The 22,445-nt window shown below is 42.6% G+C and overlaps 1 protein-coding gene across 6 annotated transcripts in view; it reads left to right on the forward strand.

The window, feature by feature from the left end:
- The window catches only part of ARHGEF9 (Cdc42 guanine nucleotide exchange factor 9), a 242,733-nt gene extending 220,616 nt beyond the window's left edge, over window positions 1–22,117 (forward strand). For 5 of the 6 annotated variants that reach the window (XM_007421913.3, XM_088129201.1, XM_088129199.1 and 2 more), the window contains 3 exons: window positions 8,975–9,218; window positions 10,516–10,584; window positions 17,768–22,117. In XM_007421913.3, the coding sequence (XP_007421975.1) occupies window positions 8,975–9,218; window positions 10,516–10,584; window positions 17,768–17,949 (495 nt within the window). In that variant the 3' untranslated portion in view covers window positions 17,950–22,117. The remainder of the gene's footprint in view (window positions 1–8,974; window positions 9,219–10,515; window positions 10,585–17,767) is intronic. The other variant, XM_088129200.1, reaches the window with a different exon arrangement.
- The last annotated feature ends 328 nt before the right edge of the window (window positions 22,118–22,445 follow it).

Below are 22,445 nucleotides of genomic sequence, written 5' to 3' on the forward strand. Positions count from 1 at the left end.
TTCCTTCTGATGACTTCCCTTCCCCCCCACCCGCCAGATCTTCATTTTTCAGAGAAGCATCCTGCTATGGACCGAGTCTGGACCTCTTCACAGAGTTTCTTTCCAACGTTCTCTTGGGCCGGAAAGAATATAAAGAACAAGGCCATGTATATTTTGGCCTCAGAGGAAATAAGCTGGCAGACTCAGTAGCTTTTTGACATCCTTGTGAGTTTCTTTAGAGTAGTTGAGCCTTTCTCGGGGGTTCAGTCCAGGGGGTCTGATAGTGGGAAGGAGCTCCCTACCAAGGACGCCAGTGCCATTAGGCTGGAGAGTCAGGTGCTCAGGGGTCCGCTCCAGCCAGTTGCTTTTCCTTGCTTGCTACGGTTTGTCCAAATTAGGGAAATTGCCTGGTAGCCCCAAGATTTGCATTTGACCCATTGTGTGTGGCCTCACAGGGCATGTGGTCCAAAAGGAGGCAGGGCCAGGACTGAAAAAAGTTCAACCTGGTTTAGTTGGATTAAAATTAAAATGTGACTTAAATTGCCGCTCATGTTTAAACCCATTGACCCTGAATATTCTCCATGTACTGAATTCTTTGCTTTTTCTGTTAGTTTGGAAATTGCAATTTCATGGCAACTTGGGGGAGGTTCGGGGAGCTTCTGCGGCCTTGGGACTGCGGGTTGCACTTAGCTACCACAGAATGTGGTTGGCAAGCCCTGAGACCCAAGCAGGGTGCTCCTTCCTTACATATTGCTTGTTTTTATTCGGACTGCAGAAGACCACAGCCGCATCTTTTGTACTGCTTTGCTCACAGTAAACGGAGCATAAATGCTGCTACTTAATGGACCACTTACCCTGTTATTATCTCCTTATTAGATCTGTTTGGAGAGAAACCTAAGTCAATTGTCCTTTAATGTTTTCCCTTCTAGTAATAAATAGCAATATAGCAATTCCAGTCTCTCTAACGTCTGATTCTGATAAGAGAATGCAACTGGATTTTCCTGTGGTTGTTGGTTTCTTTTAATCTTTGTTCCAACACCAAAGACCCTTGAAAAACTGTGTTAAAACACTTCAAATTCCTTTGCATCTCACGTGGAGTGGAAAATGCTGCTAGGTGTAATACTTCAGATCTGATTTAGATCCTGCTAAAAGAAGAATCCTAGGAAGTGGGTCAAACTGTGGAGACAAAATCCAAACACAGCCGGATGTATTCTGCAGTAAGAAACTGTCGCTCAGTGAGGACAATCCAGATTTCAGCAGGTAGTCCTCGGTTTAAGGACAAGTTCCGTTCCCAAGGTCTGTCCTCAAGTTGAAAGTGTACGTAAGATGAAACAGTATTATTGTATAATACTGTATAAGTAGTATTGTGTAATGAACTCAAACCACTGTGTATTTAACTCAAATCATTGTGTATTTAACTTGACTACCTGTATCCTGAAAAAAATCAGCTTGTTTTAAAAAAGTTTCCAGGCTGAAAAGCTGGAGTTATAGGATAAAAGCTTAGAATTTAATAGGAAATTGATAAGGGTTTCCACGAGGTAGATCCACCATGTCAGATATAACTCACTCTCACTCTCTTGCTTCTTCCCTGGAAGTTTTTTCCCCTGTAAATTATAATATTTATTTAGTTATTTACTTAGATGTACGTCTGTCCTTCATTCAGGAGGTCAAGCTAGCAGACCTAGTGCTCTTTCCTCCTATTTTTCCCCACAGCAAGTCCTGTGAGCTAAGCTGGGCTAAGAATGGCCCAAAATCACTTGATCAGCCTCTGTGACTGAAGATGGACCAGAATTGACTCGTCCAGCTGCTGATCCAATGCTGGAACCGTTCCACAATACTGGCTCTCTCGTTCAATTTTCTCTCATACTGTTTTTGAGTTAACTTAGTTAATTTGAGTCAAAACTATATTTAATTCGTAATATCCTTTGCTCTGTTCTTAAATCATTGCCAGGTGTGCTTCTCATTCTTCAGTTCCTCTGATCTAAGTGAAATGTAGTTGCCCCAAAATGGAATGGAAAGAACAGCTTAATAGTGGAACCATTTTCCTGGCAAAGCGGTGGGCGCCTCCGTTGTTGGGTGTGTGCAACCAGAGGTTGGACGGCTATTGGTCAAGGATGTTTGATTTGGATTTCTGCACTGAGCAGGGGTTGACTAATAGAAGAGAGTATCCATAGCTCAGGGTTGAACTGGGGAGTCCTAGGGGGTCTCTGAGCTTGGTTGTTTGCTTGCAAATGTTTCATTACCCAGCTAGGCCACATCTTCAGTGCTCGAATGCTCTACAGAGAGCAAACCCCATCCCATTCTAGCACTGAAGATGTGACCTAGCTGGGTAACGAAATGTCTGCAAGCAAACAGCCAAGCTCAGAGAACCCCAAGGACTCCACAGGGGCTGGACTGTGTAGCCTGAAGGGTCCCTTCCGACTCTAGGACTGTTTAACCTTTTCTTGCTGAGATATGATATATGCAATTGTGTAAGACTATTTCTATTTTAAGGCTGTCACCACAAAACACACACTTGCTTTTTTTTTTTTTTTTTAAGTCTGCAGGCAACCTCTGATCAGGTAATACATTGCAAAAGCATGTGGCAAAGTTGATTAAGCTTCAGCTTAAATGTTCATTGTCACAGAGAGAAATTAGAATGAAATAGAACCGGATTTGAGCCATCAAGGCTGAGGTCCCAGTCTCCACTGAAGACAGTTCAGAGTCCCTTTTCTAAAGCAGCTTGTTTTTTAATGCGAAGAAGGATGTGACTTCTGGTTAATCATTCCAGCAGCCCTGTTTCTCCAAATTATTTCCAGGACTTTTGACCACAGGGAAAGAAGTAAAACAAAAGGGGGCAGTGATGCTGACCTTTATGGTCCCGAAATATTCTTAGAGAATATCTTCTTTCTGAAAAAGTCTGTGTATGAGAATGGTTTCCGTTTTAATAGCAGCAAAATCTGGCACCAAAATGTATGGACAGTAATTTCACGGAGTAGTTTAAACAGAGAATGAAGAACGTTAGTTAGTGATATTAGTTACAGATGGATAGATGTGGAAGGAGTTGCTCAATGCAAGTAGTCCTCGCTGTCCAACCACAATAGGGATTGGAAGTTAGATCGCTAAACGATTTGGTCATTAAGCAAATTGTCACGTGACTGGAGCTGATTTTACGACCTTTTTTACAATGGTCATTAAGCAAATCACCATGTTGTTAAGCAAATCACATCGTTGTTAAGCAAATTAAATGGTCGTTAAGTGAATTCCGGCAAAAAAAGTCCACTGGGGAAGGTGGATTCGCTTAACAACTATGTGATTCACTTAACAATCGTCATAGGTCACAAATTGTGATCACATGACTGCGGGGGAGGTGTGACAGTTTGCGACGATTGTAAGTGCAAATGCAGGTTGTAAAACACTTTTTCCAACCTGTATTTGCTGTCATAACTCTGAACCATTGTTAAACGGTTGCTCAGCAAGGACTACCTGTATAGGAATCCAACTTAAGGCATCTCTGACAGCCATTCCAAGGTTCAGCACCTCAGAGAGTTCCACCAACCAGCATTTAATTCTAGACATCCAAGACAAATGTAAAACTGGCTGACCAAAAAGAGCTTTCAGAAGCGATCACGGCCTATTCCATAAGCAGTGCGTGAAGCTGAAGCGGCAGCTATACCCACATCTTCCTTGCCATTCCATTTTAAGCCACGTCCACTAATATGTTGACACATGTCATTGGTCCTGCCACTCCTGATTAAGATGCCAGCAGATATGCGTATCTCAAGTGAAGGTTTGGGTTGGGATTTGAGCAACCCTCAGATTCTGCTGATTTTTGAGAGGGGCGATGCAGTTCTCGGCTTTAGAAGTATCCAGAGGTATTTGCCTTTTAAATCATTGGTTTTTCTAAAGGAAAATGGACTCAGAGTTTTGAATCCTAAATTAATTCAGAAAGGTATTATTGAAACAGTACTTTTAAAATATTTTATTGGAATTTCCCAATACAATAAAAGTATAAAAAATGAAAAGAAAAATAAGAAAAAGAAAAAAGATAGGAAATAAAAAAGAAAAAAGAAGTGATGAAGCGAAAGAACACTTAAAATTTTGATTTCCATCCTTCCTCTCCCTCTTTAACCCTTTCTAATCCCCAAATCCATAAATCATCAGTTCTCTCTTTTCTTCTTTCAGCAAAAAGTCCATATGAGGCTTCCAGTCTTTCAAAAAAATCTTTATCGTTTTTTCCCTGGCCAAACTGGTCAGCTTTGCCATTTCCGTGAGCTCCATCAAGTTTATAATCCGATCTTCTAATGTGGGTGTTATTTAAATAGTATTTAGATGTGCAATATAGGAATTATTGGTAAGCCAATAAGATGAATGCAGAAATGGTCTGGGCTGCGCTTCTAAGTATCAGATACATCTTGTCTTTCTTGAGTCTCCATGTTCATAAATTCAGAATATCCAGGCTGCAAATGCTCATCTTCTCTTTTGAATCCGATATCCTCCATTACTCTTTGTGTTCATAGATTGGTCTTCTCCAGCCTGGGACCCTCTGGATCAGTGTTTTTCAAACTTGGCAACTTTTAAATTTATGGCTGGCTGGGGAATTCTGGGACTTGAAGTCCACACATCTTGGGTTTTTTTTTTAATATAATTTTTATTGAAGAAATTTTTAACAAGATAAAAACAATACAAATATTAGAAAAGAAAGAAAATATGGAAGAATAGTGAATAAGTACGAAAGAAAATAGAAAAAGAAAAAAATGGCAGGATGGGGGTTGTACATCCATCCTTGCCCTACTTGACCTCTCAGTGGCTTTCCATACCATCGACCATGGTATCCTTCTGGATCGACTCAGAATTGGGGGTGGGCAGCACAGTGTTGTGCTGATTCACCTCCTTTCTCCAGGGTTGAGTCCCGTTGGTGGAGATTGGGGAGGAGAGGTCTTGCCCTCAGCCCCTACCGTGTGGGTGTCGCAGGGTTCGGTGCTCTCCTCTCTCCTGTTTAACATCTACATCAGATGAGGTCATCTATTGGCATGGGGTGAGGTATCATCAGTACGCTAATGATACCCAATTATACATTTCTGCCCGTGGTGAATGAAGCGATGCTATGAAAGTCTTATCCCAGAGCCTGGAGGCTGGGAGGGTCTGGATGGGGAACAACAGGCTTCAACTGAACCTTGGCAAGACTGAGTGGCTCTGGGTTTTGGAGCCCGCTGGTTCTAGGACTATGCCATCTTTGGTGCTGGATGGGGTCGCACTGCCTCAGACAGACCCCATGCACAATCTGGGGGTCCCCCTAGACTCACAACTCCTCCAAGAGCAGGTGGCACTCATGGCTAGGAGGGTCTTTGCACAACTTCATGTTGTGCGCCAGTTGGGCCCATTCCTAGATTGAGGGGCTCTCCTCATGGTCACTCATGTCCTGGTCACCTCCTGATTGGACTGCTGAAATGCGCTCTACGTGGGGCTGCCCTTGAAGATTATCCAGAAGCTTCAACTGGTGCAAAATGCAGTGGAGCGGGCAGTTATGTGTGTTCCTAGTAGAACACGTTATACCTCTGCTCCACAAGCTGCACCGGTTACTAGTTTGTTTCCAGGTCCAATTTAAGGGGCTGGTCTCGACCTTTAAAGGCCTACATGGCATGGGACCGGATTATCTGAGGGACCGCCTCTCCCTGATTACATCTGCCCATCTCACCAAATCCAGCAGAGACAGCATGCTGCAGGTCCCATCGGCTAAGGAGCTACATTTGGCGGGCCCTTCGCTGCTCTGGTGCCTGCTCTATGGAAGATCCTTCCCCAAGTGACGCTGGTTTCATCCCTTTTGAATTTCCAAAAGTCCCTCAAAACCTGGTGGTGCCATCAAGCCTGGAGACTCCAGGGGACTGGTGAATTATTAAGGTGGCTACATTACTATTAAGATCTCTTTGCCTAACATCCCTTCTTTTTTAGTATTTTTGGGAGTTTTTTTAATGTTTTTAATAATTATTATTATATTGTTTAGTATTTATTAACTACCTGTTTTAGCTTTGTTGTATGCCTCCCACTTGTTGTGAGATGGGCGGCTATATAAAGTTGATAGATAAATAAAAAAGGAGAAGAAAGGGGAAAAAAAATAAAAGATGATAAAGACGCGGCTTCCAATATTTTTGACAGAGGTTATAAATGCATTCCTATTTTACCCTCTCGAAGTCCACACATCTTAAAGTTGCCAAGTTTGAAAGCCACTGCTCTAGATGTAGAGAGGTCATTAGCTACAATCCCTGCCCCACTGGACTTCTCTCCAAATCCCTTGCCTAGGTTCCTGTTGCCTTCCCAAGGATGGGGAAGTCATAGGCCTCCCCAGAAGCTCCACCCAGCATGGCCAATAGTGACTGATGTTGGGAATGACAGTTCAGCAGAAGCAGGAGGTCTGGACGTTCCTCATCCCTGTCCTTCGGTCTCCAGTACCATTACATTTTTAAAACTCCACAAAGCCTTGCTTCGGTTCATTTTCTCCTCTCCTTGGTCATAATCCCCCCCCCCCCCAATCCTGACTCACTCCTTGAAGACTTGATTAAGTCAGTCAACTACATGTTCAGCCACCTAGATCAGGGGACCATCTGCTGTATCCCTATGTCAGCTGCTCAGATAACTTTACCATAGAAGATTCTTTTTAAAAAGAAGTCCCTTGGTCTAGCACCAGCTGTTCCAAATGAGTCTCTCCATTTAAGTAAACTTATATAAAATTAGCCTTGGCTGAGGTCTCTGCTATACAGCTCACTATTAAATTGTGTTGATGTTTGCTCTGTTTTTATTTCTAATTTCTACTGCAAACATTTAAGATTTCAGTGTGACACTTCTCTTAACAGTGCCCTTTTTTTTTTCAAAACATGACAAAAATAGGACAAGAAACTTCAGCTCCTTCCTGCTTGAGGAATTCTGAAATCAGCACCAGGAGGCCAAAGAGTTATTTATGTCTTTATGACTCCTCTTGTAAAACACAGCTTTGGTTCAGTTCTCATTAAACTGGCTATCTGAATTTCAAAGGGTGATAATGCACTTCTCCTTATAAAGCTGGGTCTTGTATAAAATCAGGGTTCATGCTATTTCTTCAGGACTGGGTCATAGAAATGATTTATGCTGTGCAACCTTTTGGTGGTGTCCCCGAAGCTATTCAGAAATTAGTGTGGGGGAAATGGTGAAGGTTTCTTATGTTTGGAAAATAAAATTAAAACTTGGACACATAACTTGTATGTTGGTAGGCTGTCCTCAAACACCTGCATTCTACTCTTCTGTAGGAACGTTCTGAAAATTTACAGAGCTCCATATTTGTCCAGCTGGAATGAATAACCAGCTAGGTTGATGATTCAGGCAGTCTCAGAACAAGAGTAGGTGCGACGTTACACTAGGGTTATTTAGCTGCTCTTAAATAGAATATATTTTTTAAAATACTGGCCCCGCTTACTCATCTTACTGTCCAGCACTTTGAAGATTTCCAAAAGATTGCCCCAGAGCAGGTGTGAATGTCAATGTAGCAGCTGTTCCCAGGACCATAAACAGCTGCATCTTATCCTGGAATTGGAGGTATCACGGATAGGGACTCTGGGCATACTGCTGTATGTCCTGAAGCTGCTTGGAGATTGAACCCAAAGCCCCTTCCAACTTGATGCCTTTCAAATATGTTGGATTTGGCTTCTCATCATCCCTGTCTTTTGATAAAAAGTTTAAAGCAGGATTAAAGTTTAAACCCTTCCCCCATAGTTGACCTACAGTTCTTATCATAATGGGAGCCCACACATCTGGAGCTCACCAGATTGAGGAAGGCGACCTTCAGTTGCCAGAAAGGAAGAGCCAAAGTGGATAAGCAAATGCCAGATCCTAGGCATGTACTTTATTTCTGGATTTTCTCTGAGAATCCTCAAGAGATGATTGGGGTATTTTGTCATTGTTAGTGTGCTAAGATGAAATAATTTTTTTAAAAAGCCTTGGGGCGCTTGTCCTCCCTATATCAGATCTCTTTGCTCATTACGTTCCTTCTACTTCCCAAATGTGGCAATGAGGAGAAAGCACCACTTGCACAGGGACTAGCCTTGCATGCTTCTTCCTCACAGGGCTCCAGAATGTTAGTCTGAAGTGCAAGTCTCCCTCTCAGCTCATTAAATCAGAGGAAGTTGTCATTTCTGTGCATCCTGGTAGAGCAGCCTTTTCTGATTCGCCCTTGCCAAATGGGTTTGATGGCAATGGTAGTCCAGCACATGGGGAGAGTCCCAGGTTGAGTAAGGCATCGGACATCAGCTCACGAGCCTGTGCAACCTGGCGATGCAGGTATGTAGAAGTGGTACTCAAGAATGCCAAGCAGAGGAAGAATTCTTAGGGGAAAAATAAAATGAGAATAGAAGAAATGTGTGTTAGCTAAGACTAAGGAAAGTTGAAATAAGACTTGGCCTGCTAATGTATTAGCTGTCCATGACTGGTGGTCTCCATCATTCTCTTTGCCCACATCATCCAGTATACACAGAAAGCCTGAGATAATGGGAGCTTCTTCTCTCATTTGTTTGATATATTTCTATTCTTATCTACCTATGGAGTAGGTAGGTAAAAAAAAAATGGAACCATCTTCTTGTGCTTGCAAAAGTGTCCTATTTTCATACTGCTTGAAACTGCAATGGAAATACTGTCTGGGCCTGTGTGGTGCCGGGTAATCTGCTTGCTAATCATTAGGGGGAAACTCATCCCTGGCAAATGGATTTCTGAACTTCTTGCTGAATTTCAGAGAGAAACTACTAAGCCAGTATTAATCTGCAACAGTTCTTAGGTACTGCCAGAGTTACATCTCTTTCCCAAGACTGGAGCAGAAAAGTTGAGAAGCTTCAACGATGCTCAAGAAGAGTTGAAATCCTAGCAATTTTAATTTTTCAATTTTAAGTTTTTGTATTCCAATGATTGTATGAACTTTTCCTAAGGTGATGAAATCAGAATTTTAAACATGACACAATTTTGAATGGCTGTTTTTATAATGTTTATTTTCATGCAGGATCTGATAAGAAGAGACATCTTGTACTACAAAGGACGGATTGATATGGACCGCTATGAGGTTTTGGATATTGAAGATGGAAGGGATGATGACTTCAATGTGAGCATGAAGAATGCTTTCAAACTACATAATAAGGAGACTGAGGAAATGCACTTATTTTTTGCTAAGAAGCTGGAAGAGAAATTGCGGTGGCTCAGAGCTTTCCGGGAGGAGCGAAAGATGGTACAAGAAGATGAGAAGATAGGTAAGACACAAGGTTCTAAGCAGAGGGGTCTAGAGGTCAGGAGCCCTTCTTCCCTTCTGGCCAGATATTGAATGTTGGCCTCTTGCTGCACTATTGGCTTTCAAACCCTTCTGGAATCCCCTGAAAGAAGAATCAACGGGTTGCACTATCCCTTTCTTATTACTTGGAATGGGGAATTGCAACCATGTGTTTTTCCTTGCATTGTAGAAAAGCCAAGCCTACCCGAGTTCCTGAATCTGTCTCTCTTCACATAGAAAAACATGGACTCCAGTTGAAGGAAAAGCTTGTGCTGCCTTCAGAGAGCAACATGACTGAACTATAGGACAGAATGGAGCAAGGGGGCTTGACGAAAGTATCAATCTTTTGCTTGATGCCTTTCAATGAGTAGGAAGGCATGGTCTCTTTCCACCTTTCCCAGCGCAGAGCCTCCAAGATACGTTAGGGCTCCCAAAATTCCCAGCCATCATGCCACTCTGATGTCTTAAGAATTTAGCCCCAACCCATCTAAAAGGCCCAAAGTTTGGAAGCAGCGGTCATGGGATTAGCAAGCCCTTTACTTCAGGAAGTGGAGCTGATCTTCTCTTAAAGGGGTGTGTACACATCAAATGGACAGGATTGAAAGGACAGAAGAAAAACTCCTTTCATTTGCATTTTAATAAAAACTTACCCACTTTGTGATTCCCAAACCAATACATGAACTGGAGTGCAGCAGTATGTGATAGCCCCATATCTGCCAATTCTTGTGTCACTGGATGAAGGAGAATGGGCTCGATAAATTATGGAGAAGAGAGAATTGGTGGAATGATTGTAGGAGTAGAGGGTGGGGGTCTTGCATTCAGGTACTAATGGCAAAATTGAATTCAAAAATTCAAAAAAAATCAAAAGCATGCCTAGGAAGTATAGATATCAAAAAGCAGTACGCTAGAAGGAAAAAAAACACGCATCCAAACTGTGTAACAAAAGGTTTATATTAGAAAGGTTACTTGCAAACAGTGTGGCTGTCTACAAATATGTATATAGATCAGCGTATAGCAGCCGAGTGCATATAAAACTACATGTGTACAAAATGCATGGGAAAATGAAAACAAAAAACTAGTATGTGAAATGAAAAGAAGAAAGAAAAAAGAAAGGGGGGGTAGAACAAGCAGAGGAAGAATGAGGGCAGAATCATGCATGCTGGATTACTCTAATCCATCTCTTCAAGCCTTTGCCTAAGGTCCAAGAAGTCCACTTTGAGAAGGGGGCTAGATTTCTGCAACCCCAGAGTGTTCACTCTTCCCCCCTCTTCCATCCCCAGGCTTTGAAATTTCTGAGAATCAGAAACGACAAGCAGCCATGACCGTAAGAAAAGTCAGTAAGCAGAAAGGTAACTACCTCCGTGCGCTGTGTGCAGTGAGTGGAAAGCAGCTGGCCGAGGTCTCCATTTCTGCCCTCCTGTTTTTCCTCCCCCTGAATGCCATCTCCCTTCTCCTGTCCTTTCCTTTCATCTGTGTATGTTTTAGTGCTTACAGGTTACAATGGCGATTGGGTCCAGAATTTCCGTCGCTAAGTGATGTGGTCATAAAGCGCAATGGCACGTGACCATGTTGCTTAGTGACAGCAGTCCCAGCAGTCCCAGTTGCTGTCATAACCCAGAGACTGTGGGTCGTTAAGAGAGGACCTCACATGACCAGAGTTTTAGACAAGCAGGCCAGTGGGCAAGAACTGCGGGCAGGTGGGGCCCGCAGGGGCTACTGAGTCACAGCTTAGCCCTGTTTGGTGCCTTCCAAATGTATGGTTAAGACTTCAGTTCCCTTGTTGTTTGGGCGGGGTTCTAGGAGTTGTAGGGCCATTGCATCTGGAGAAGGCCAGGTTGGAGAAGGCTGCCCTCGATCTATATTTTTATCATAGACAATTGTTACAGTGTGCATAAATGTATAGGAAAGCACTTATACTCAGTGGTGTTGTGGTGAGGAATTTGGACTAAGAGTGAGGAGACCCAGGTTCTAGTCCCCAAGCCATGGAAATACTCTGGGTGACTTTGGGCCAGTCCCCTTCTCTCAGCCCAAGAGCCAGTGTGGTGTAGTGGTAGACGTGCTGGACTAGGGGTGGGAAGATCTAGATTCTAGTCCCCCCTCAGCCATGGAAACTCTCTCTCAGCCCAGTCTACTTCCTAGAGCTGATATTCTGGGGAGAAATGGGAGGAGTGAGTGCTGTGCATGTCACCCTGACCTCCTGTCCAAAAGGCAGGATATAAATCCAGAAGTAAATAAATAAACTGAATTGTCCAATCCTTGAAATGATTATACTGGAAGAAACACAAAGGAAGAGATGCCGAACAAGAGTTGCTCATCTTCTGCAGGACAGATGAAGATGTCAGAAGCTGCCTTATAGCAGAGCAGATGATTGGACAGTCACACTCGACATTTGTGAGAATCAGGCATTATTGTGGCTCCCCCAAGTCCCAACAAGAGATCAAACAGCCACCTGATCCCTTTTAATGGAAGAACCTGCAATCTTTGACAGGCAAATAAAGCTACCTGCATTAAATTACAGGCCAGCTTTAAGATCTGGCAAGGCTTCCATCAGTCACACACTCTCTAATTATCTGTCTGTCTCAGTGTTTGTCTGTCTAGCTAGTTGGGCTAGCAAATCTGGGACTCAGTTCTTTCTGATCTGGTCAACAGAGACCCTCTAATTGTGCCATGGCTTGGCTACTCTTGGCTGAGTAATCAAAAGGTAGTGATGTGGTTTCCTGCTGCTTTGAAACACATGGAGCTCTGGAGAAGGGGTGCACATGGCATCAGGCCCGCAATTAAGGTCCCAACATGTTCAGACTTTTTTTTATTTGGGGAGTGGAGGTTGAAGAGCAAAGTGGGCACCTTAAGGCCTTAAGGTGCCCATTTTACCTCTTAAACCCCTTGAAAACTTCCAGTTTTGGATCTCAAGCATCAACATACCACCAAAACAGTACATGGCCCTCAAGCAAATACATTCCTGCAGCAGAGTAAGATTTAAAAAATAGGTTAACTGGGTTTTTTTAAAGAAAAAATTCAGCCATTCCTTCCAAACCCAGAGGAAAAAAGGATGCACGTATGTCACCTGAACCCACAAAACCATCTTATATGTGAGTTCAAATGCCCAAACGTGTCCTTTTCTGATCTGTAGCCTTCTACGGAATAGTTCCATCTACAGAGAAGGCCCAAAAGAGTCTCATGTCAGAAGAAGGTTCGCATTCAGAAAGTGGTTCAGAGTGGATTGTGAGCAAACCTAGATTTTGCCTAACGAAATTCAAATGGCCCAACACACAATGCAGATTGCCAGTTGACTTCAAACCAGTTTCCTACAACACGCTGCTCTCCAGACATAATGGACAACGATCCCCTTGATCGTTGGTAAATGTTGCAAATGATAGGCTAGCTGAGACAGATGGGAGATAGAGTCCCACACTTCTTAAGAGCATCAGATAGGTAAGGCTGCTTTACACCTTCATCCAGAGAAATAGTGAGTGCTTAAATTGCATTTATTTTGCTTAACTTAGCAATTGCTCTCTGGTTATCTCAGTATCTCTGTGGACCCCTTGGAAGATGGTGGCCTCTTACTGAACTAGGCTTCTCTGAATTTACATTAATTGATTTCCATCACCACCATCTTCTCATTCCTTCCTTGCCTTAGCTGTTTTTGCAGGACTGGGAATTGCCTATCAGAGAAGCCATTTTTTTTTCAACTTGGGTGAATCCAATGGGGTGAAGTCAAATGGTGGATTTTTTAAAATGATTATTATTGAAGACACTAATATGCAAATGATTCAACACAATTCAAATGTATCATGATGATCAAAGATCACCATATCGAAGAAAATAAAGCCAGAAAGATAAAATTAATAAATCAATAACAGTAGTCCAGGCAGGCAAATTCATCATGTTTGCACTAATTGTTGCTGTGTTTCACTGCTGCCACAAAAATTTGGTAACTATTGGTGGTAGCATGCTTGGAGTCTGAAAGAAGAAGATGACTATACTATTATATCCATCTTGGGACACTTCACAACAGGATGTGTGTAATCTTTGTGCAGGTCCCCATAAAAATTGCAGTGAAATGCATGTTTCCAGTTCTTTGGCATTACATGGGCAGACAAATTCTGTGACAGAGTTTTTGGTGAATTTGTCCTGTGCCTGGCCCTAAAACATCCTTTCTCAGCCTGGGGAAGGTTAACATACATAGATAGCTTGCAGATTGCCAAATGCTTTTTGCTATCAAGGTTCTCCTATTTCGGGAAAAGGTACTAACTTCGGGTTGGTATTCAGTATTACTCAACCTTTGAAGGACTATCTTTTTTGCCTGGTCAAAACTGGAAGATACTAAGTAAGTTTATGGCAAGCCCAGTGGACCTCAGTGTTTGATTCACTGCTGATATCTATGGGGAGGGGTGGTTGTTCTTCAAAATTAGCAGAACCAGGCCACTTCAACACTTTCTAAATTACAGAGAATGTTATAGCACCAATGAAAACGAATATGTGTAGCTCAGGGTTGAACTGTGGAGTCCTTGGGGTTCTCTGAGCTTGGTTGTTTTCTTGCAAACATTTCGTTACCTGGCTATGTAACATCTTCTGAAGATGTTACCTAGCCAGGTAATGAAACGTTTGTAAGAAAACAACCAAGCTCAGAGAACCCCAAGGACTCCAGTGTTATAGCATTTTGCAGTTCATTAGAGCCTGCCATCCATGCTATAAAAACTGCCACTACTTACACCATATTCATAGCAACCAGGAGAGAGGATCCCACCCTTCTTCCATTCCCCCATACCTCCCTTTTAGAACTTTCTTTCTCTGCCTCCAATGAGTAGGATGTTCGTCATCCTGTTCCTGGAGCGTACCTGGAGAACGAACCCGTGTTTCTCAACAGACATGTCTTCCCTTGGTCCTTTTGTTTTGCCTCTGGTGAGGACAGTGTGGTAGTGCTCTCCCATCCAAGGAAGACTTCTGTGAGTGGATCTATATCTGTCCTTACCAAAAGGGAGGGAGATCCAGAATTTCCATTGACCCCTGATCCTAACTCATAGGATTGCAGCTCAACATTGGGGCAGCCACATTTACAACCTAGAGGCAGCTTCCTAATTCTGCTTCTAGCCCAAGAAAGCTTGTGATGTGAATGTCTTCATCTTTAAATCAAGAATGAGCAAATTCTAGCCCCAAGCCATGTGCCAGTTGTCCTTTCCCCATGCCTTCCTTGCAGCTGCCTTGGAGGCCTAGCATCAACATTCAGTAGCGAATTGCTGAATTACAGGATTGCAATTTTTATTTTATTTTTGACATTCCCTCTTAAAATAAGAAATAAAATATTAAAACTAAGCCTCTGCTGGTCTTAACACACCTATTTCATTATTCCTGCTGCAGCCTCAAGACCTGCAGTGAAGAGGGCTGAAATATCAGCCACACTCCCTTAATGTGGTTACCATGTCACTGTTGTGCCCCCTGAAGTCCTTGAGGGCCATTTAAGGATCTACAAGTTCTTCTTAATTGTGCCTATGAGTTGCTATGGAGACCCTTTAAATAGCTATTTAAACCTATCTATTACTGAATGGAACTAGCGCATTCCTTCCTCGAATGTAGGAAACTCATGCACAAAGCTTGAGTGATAATGAAATTACAAATAAACCAAGAACTCCCCTGCCATTTCACACGGTTCAGTCCAGAATTCTAATTTGTACGTTGTCTGCAAAAACCTGTAAGCTAAAAATACAGCAGCATTTGAACCTAATCTTTCCTCCAGCAAGACCTTTGTTCCTGGGAGATTTTTTCCCAGTAATTGTCTATTACAGGGTTTCTCAACCTTGGCAACTTTAAGACGGGTGGACTTCAACTTTCTGGCTGGGGAATTTTGGGAGTTGAAGTCCATCCGTCTTAAAGTTGCCAAGGTTGAGGAACCTTGGTCTATTACATCCCTTAAAAGAATTCTTCACAGAGATTTCTTTTGCCTCCTCTCTGGAGAATGAAACCTTCTGTAGTTTATTTGGTTTTTGGTGTCGGGTTCTTGAGACAAGAAAGAACAAAGAAAGCAAGATTAAGGGGTGAAGCAGAAGTGCAGGAGATGATCTAACCGAGAGGAACCTGGAAGCCCTATTTTCCACTTATTTCGAGAGAGGCGGTACCACCTATCTCTAAAGCATTCAGAGGGAGATGAGCAATTGATAATTAGGCAGAAACACTTAGCTCCCTGCTTCAAATATCGAGGAGGCATGAATAGAATGAAACTAAAGAAGAAGACACAAATGCCAGGAATAGATTAGAGCAGTGTTTCTCAACCTTGGCAACTTTAAGATGCTTCCCCAAGCCAGCCATGGGGAATTCTGGGAGTTGAAGTCCACACATCTTAAAGTTGCTAAGGTTGAGAAACACTGGATTAGATGAAAGGTTCAGCTACCCCAGCATGATAACCAACAAGGTGTACCTTGGAGGCCCTCAAGTAAATCATGAGCTTCCCCACTGTAGTTCCCCAGTGATTTATTAACCAGATCAACTGGGGTTCGGCGCATAGATCATATATGGAATTTGCTACCATTGGATGTAGTGGCCAAAATCTTGGGTGGCTTTCATGGGGATTACAAAAATTCCCAGGGAATAAGATGATTAGCAGCAACTTGTCAAAATGGCTATGTAAGATCTCTGTAATGGAGGCATAAAGTCTGTCAATGCAGTGGCAGGAAATGGACTGACATTTTGCTTCCCAAATGTGTCTGGCAGATTTATGTCACTCTGGGGACATAAATGAAGAACTCTTTTTTTTTTAGTCTGATTCAACAGGATTTTTTAAACATACTTCATTTATTTATTTAATGCATACACAATTAACAAAACAATCTTTAAACTTGAAAAAAAGAAAAGAGAACCCTAAACAAACTAAAAATACAAACTTAAAGATAAAAGATACATTTATTAATACTGTAGTCAGTGGTTGACTCATGAATACACTACTCTAATGTGAACGGTACAAAATATTACTGTAAAATATCACAAAATCTCTGCCATAGTAACACATACTGTTGCATTCTTTGGTTCATAGAAAATACTGCCGTTTCTAAAATAGATAGATCACACATTTCTAACAACCATTCCTTAACATCTGGAAATAATCATGTTCCCAATTTCTCAGTATGATTCTTTTAGCCAACTCCCATGTTCAATACAACCATAATTCCTGATAAACAGTCAATTCCAAAGATTTGGTGTAAAATTATATGATTATATAATTTGGTATATAAAGATTAATTGTAATCTTTAACATCATCTTTAACATTTAAAGATTTTCCCATAAATCTGTTTATACACATTAACACACTATCCCAAAAATAGATATCAAATGATCACATGGTTATGTTATATGGGTCAGTGAACCCCCCAATTTTTTATACCTTCAGCAAAGAAAATTTGATGTCCACCTTTCCAAATACATTCCTTGGGGAGTCTCAACAGGGCACTCTTCGTTTTTTTAGATTTCCAAGAATTTAGATTCATGAAAGAATATCTCTCCTTTGCTGGAGAAGAACACATTCAGGAAATGTTTCATGGGGAGCCTTTTTGAGCAACACGTACATAGGGTTTATCTCTTATCCCTAACTGCATTTGGTATGTCTGCTTTCATTGGTAATTGGCTTGGATGCTTGCTTTCATATTTATTAGGAATTATTTAACTTCCTTTATTATTTTCCATGCTGTCTGGTTCTTCATTGAGGCTTGCCAGGACCACTGCTCAGTGACCACATGGTTTGCATGAAACAATGTTAGTTCAATCTCAGCACCTCAGAGGGTTCCTTAGACAATCACTGCTATTGGACTAATGATCTGTTTTGGTATAAAGCAGCTTGTGAAGGATATAATTCAACAGGAGTCACTAAGAACCACACTGGCTTGTGTAACAGGGCCCTGGATTTTGTTTCTTGAATGTGGAAGAGGAGAATATGCCACCTTTTGAGGTCCAAAGTAAAAAGCCACCATTGTTGGCTTTCAGTAGTGTGCTGGGGGTGACATTCCCAAAAACGCATGGGACCAGAAACCAAGAAGTAGGTGTGGCCAGGACAAAAAGAAGATTTGATTTAATTTCAGTTTAGTTGGCGTTGGCATATATTTTCATTGCTATTATATCATATTGGTTGCTTGAAGAATTCCCCACCTTTGTCACATTAAAAATGTTAAGTCAGTGGCAACTTTTGGAGGAGCTGTGGGTCATCATCAAGATTTATATGGGGAGGAGTGTGCAATATTTGGGTCCAAAAGTGGGCAGAGCTGCCTTGACTCTGGCAGGGACATCTTTGCCGCGTGGGTTGGCAGCTCCTTGAAGAAGCCACACTCAAATTCAGGAAAAAGACTTGGTTTCTTCAAGGAACTGCCAACAGGAAGAGTGAGAGAGTGCCCATGCCAGATCCTACTGCATCCCTCTGTGACCAAATTTGGGGAATTGGGAAAGGTGGATTTGTGCCTCCATTTAATCCTTGTGTTGTGATGGACCTCTTTTTCTTCTCCTTCTCCTTCCCCATCCCTGCTTCCTCTCCTGTTTCTCCACCTTCCGTTCAGGCGTCGGCTACTCCCGATCTGTTCCTCCAGCATACCCACCGCCCCAGGATCCACTCAATCAGGGACAATATTTGGTAACCGATGGCATAGCCCAACCGCAGGTCTATGAGTTCACCGAACCCAAACGCAGCCAGTCACCGTTCTGGCAAAACTTCAGCAGGTTAACGCCATTCAAAAAATAATATATAGAGTGAGAGGGAGAGTTTTAAAAATAAATCTAAAAAAATTAAAAAATAAATTAAAAATATATTTATAGATGGACCTTTTTTGGAGAAGCACTGTTGAAACTTAACTATATATATATATATATATATATATATATATATATATATATATATATATATGGATGAAATTTTGAAGGACCAAAAACATTTTTTGTTATACTTGTTTTAGGGAAACAGTATCTGCTGCATTATTCTAGGAAGCACCAAGTACTTCGAATCATGTAACTTTCTTTATTCTGGCATCGTTGGAAATGTTGTTCACATTTGTTTTTGAAGTTTTCTGCTATGGAAATGGGCTCCCAGAATGATTCGTATTTGCCACGCGCTCTGCCTCTGACATGTTCCATCCAGGACCAGCGAGGTGTACATTTCCTTTTGGGATTTTATTTATAGAGACCTTCTTTTAAAAGCAGCTGGGTGCAGGCAGGGCGGGGTGCTAAACACCTCCCTCTCCTACATGCCATTCCCCCAGAGCGCCGCGGATGGAGCCTGTCAGAGACCCGGGGAGAGAAGGAGGGGATCCACACAAGAGTTTGGCTGCAACAACGGCCTCGCCAGCGACGAGCGTTCAGGGTTTGCTCGATTCGCTTGTTTGGAATGAGCTGCAGTTGCGCCCCACGTCCTTTGGTTCTGATCGGATGCTCCCTCTGTTCTGTGCAACTAATATTTGTGTTGCTTTGAATGCAGTTGGCCAAGGAACACCAGCTCTGGGGCTCTTCTGCTCTGCAGATTCCCCAAAACAGGGATGGCACCCAGGCAGTTATATATATCCAGGTGCGGGTGGGAGGAGAGATTATATGACTTTCCTTACGCAAGAAAATATGACTTTGGCCCGGGGTGGTGCGGTCTTTTTAATTGCATTTGCTTCCCTTTATTCTGTGGGACTCCCCCATCCCCCAGTAACGGCAATTAAGTTATTCCCGTTTCAGTTACACATTCCTTGGGGATTTGATCCATTTAATTTTACTCCTGGTAGACCACATTGCAAATGCCTAGCCCTTTCCCGCCTGGTTTCAAAAGGATTTGAGGAAAGTCCACGTATCCCAGCACAAGCGCCAAACTGATTCTCAGAACCCCGCTGGCCTGACCCATTTCATGGCTCCTGAGACTGAGGCCAGAGACCTTAACATCTAAGCACAGCATTAGCCAGTAATAACGGGCTCTTAGTTTGGGGGCCATAATCAAAAACGTCGTCCTTCTTGTAAAGGTGTTTGTTGTAAACGTTACAGAAGAAGGTTAATGCTGCGTATCTGAACAAAGCTGCTATTTCATGAGCATCACTTGGAGAAAGAAATGTCAGGAACCTGGTCGCCATAGTAGCTTGGGGATTATTCATGGCCAGGTTGTCGCCGTTGCTCAGCAAACAGGCAACACTGCCAAGGAGTCATCAGTCCTCAGGGTTTTGCCTCTTAACTCTCCTGCTGTGCCCCAAATGGATAAAATGACCCAAATATTTGGCCCCACCCACTCTAGGACTCTTGGGTCATACAACATATATTGGGGGAGGGGTTGCATGCAGCCCCCACTCCCATTTTTGTGCCCCGCGGAAAGTACTTTTCTTTTAAAAAATATATGTGCAATAGCATTGCATCCCCCAGATTATATTATATATAGACTATCTCTACTAAACCCACTGAATTAGATAAGGAGCCACAGGCCACCCCCTACTTCCTCTTTTGAGACCCCCCCCAGAGCCCCCCCCCCCCCCGTAGAATCTGTGGTGTGATTTCTCCTGGTTTTCCAGAGAAATGAGATGCTCAGCACATATAAAAGAGCAATTTATGTCCTTTCGCCGCCTCGCTCCCTTGCTGATGTCTGCATCCTGGGCGCTGAAAATGTGGTTGGTTAGTTTTTAAGTATGCTCCCCAGCACAGAAAGTTGCCTACGTATGCAACAAAATGGGTTGTCCAAATTTTGAAATGGGCTGACCTGGAATTTGCCTTTTATGTCCCTTTTGTAAGCTAACGTGGATGATGAGATGTCCGTCATATTCTTTTGGATTTCTGCCCTTGGTTGCTGGCAGCAAAGAAGACATCCCATCGCACATTTTAGCTTCCAAGTTGGTACAGGGGAAACCGGATGATGAGGAAGATGCCGAGAGGTTGCATTAAGCAATGCTGTATCTCCCCTGCTGAGCTCGAGTTTACTGATTTGCACTTTGTTAAAAGAAATCCTTGAAAAGTGAAAGTGAAGCCATCCCGTTTCTTTTGATTCCTGAGTGATCGCCGCTCCTTTTGTGGATCTACAGGCACAGCAGGAAAACCTGGTTGCCCCTTTAAAAAGGAGGAATTCCCTGGCTCTTGCTGATTTTGTATTGAAGCCCACAACAGCAAAATTGAGACAGATTTCTCAGCGAGATAAAAAACGATAAACGGGCAAAGGAGTGAAAATGTTTTCTATCATGTTTTTATAATGCACACGAGACACACCTGCACAGAGTTTTCTACCACCGCATTTTTATGAATTACATTTGCTTTATGCGTTGACCTGTCAAGCTGGGCTCTAAGAATGGCGCAGCCTCCATTGTTATAAATGGAGAAAGAGAGAGAGAGAACACGTGCAAAGAAGCAGAAGAGAGGGAAGGGCCAGGGAACCGGGAACACACGAGCATTTTTGTTTTCTGACTCCTTTGCCTATTTATTTATTGGAGGGGAGGGGAAGATATCAAGAGTGTTAGTTAAGCCTGTTCATTTGCTGTTTTATGCCTCAGAGAGCGAAAGTGAAACATCCATTATTTTTATGAGAAGATGCTTCCTAAAAATTCAACACTAGGGGAAAAACAAGGAAACCACCATCGTCACATCCTTAGTTACATCATAACTCAAGACTAATGTGGTCTGACAAGAACCACTTGTTGGACTGGCAGCTTTCTAAAATTGGGGAGGGGGGAGTAAAGGAAAATGAAGGGGGAAGGGCTCTACTGACTCTTTGGCAAGGTAAGACAGATGCTGGCATTTGTTCCTGAGCAAGAAAGTGCGTCCGCTTCCCTCCCCGACTCGTCCAGGAACAAACCTCCTTCCCATCCAAGGTGCTACGAGGACCGAAGCAAACTTCATCCAAACCCCAGCGGTGGGTGGAGCACAGCTGCCCCGCGACCCGGTATTCTGGACCAGGAGACCTGTTGGGAACCTGAAGCGTCTTGTTTCCTTGAAGGCCTACATCTGATTGGACTTGGGGAGGGGACGCCAAAGGGGAGAGAGAACTGGGCATGTTGGTGGAACATGGACTTCAGGTTTCTTTGCCAAACCGAGAGGAAGCTGGCATGGAGTCACGCGATGCCAGGAGGCGTCCATCGAAGAAGGACGTTGGTTGTACATGGGACTCCTCTAGCAGAAAGGAAGAATCTCAACACTTTATATGCAGAGGCAGGGATTTCACCCTCTGTCTGTAGACTGACGAAACGTTTCCCCTTGAATGCAGATACAAAGGATTTTCTTTTCAAGATTTCTGCTTCCCCATCCTCTTTGAAAATTTAAGGAAAACAAAAACAAAGCAAGAATCAATCTAGGTGCATCTAACAGTTGTAAATAGACAATAACTAGAGGAAAAACAAAGAGAAAAGCATATATTTGAAATCTGTTTCAGTTTTTGGCTGGACAATAGCTGTCCTTTTCAGTGTTATTGATAGTACACTTGTGATCCTTTTGGGTTCTGATTTTGTTCTCTTTACGCTTACCTTTTCATTGCAGCTACATTTCAGGGAACATGTATATTTAGTAGCTATCGTAAGTTCTGCATGGCACCACCGGGCTATTTTTTTCCTGGAGAAGATAGGAATGAGCTTGTTGGAGCATAATTGCACTTGGAATGGAGGAACATATGCCAGGGAATGCAAGCAGGGGAGGGAAGGAAAATCTTAATTTGGGGCTGGATACTAAGTTTTCTGCAGGGGGAGGCTGTACCGGTCTGAGCAAGTAAGCAAAGGATTTGGGTAACCCAGCTAATTCTCAGTTGCCAGTTCTATTCTTTCCTTTTTATTGGATTGTTTGACTCTGTCAAACAAATGTCGGAGTTGTGTGTATTAAAAAAAAAAAAATCAAAACAGTGTTTTAAAAAAAAGTGTTGTAAAGACACTGAGCCTTATGAAAAATATTTATGGAGTTAAATAAAAAGAAATGAAAAGACATCTCCAGCATTTCTTCCTAAATAAATATGGCGGCCCAGATGTGTACATCCTTATGAATCAGATGTATGCCAAAGTGTTGTGTGAACTCCCTGTGTTGAGTCATTTCATGGGGTGGGGATGAAACAACATTTGTGCATTTATTCAGCAATGTTGATGCAACATCCAGGCATTACTCCTTGGCCGGACCCCCATTCAGATGATACATTAATGGCTGGAAGATGAATTTTTAGGATGCTAACCCTTGGGTGAGACATCTGATCAGGACCCTGATTTGCTGCAACATTTCCTGAGGGTTTTTTTTAAGTCTCCCCCTTTTGGGCCCACAAAG

The sequence above is a fragment of the Python bivittatus genome, unplaced genomic scaffold (genome assembly GCF_059951505.1).
Source record: "Python bivittatus isolate LINGU-HERP-01145 unplaced genomic scaffold, Pbiv_v1 ctg000790_np1212, whole genome shotgun sequence".
In the NCBI taxonomy this organism is placed as follows: Eukaryota; Metazoa; Chordata; class Lepidosauria; order Squamata; family Pythonidae; genus Python; species Python bivittatus.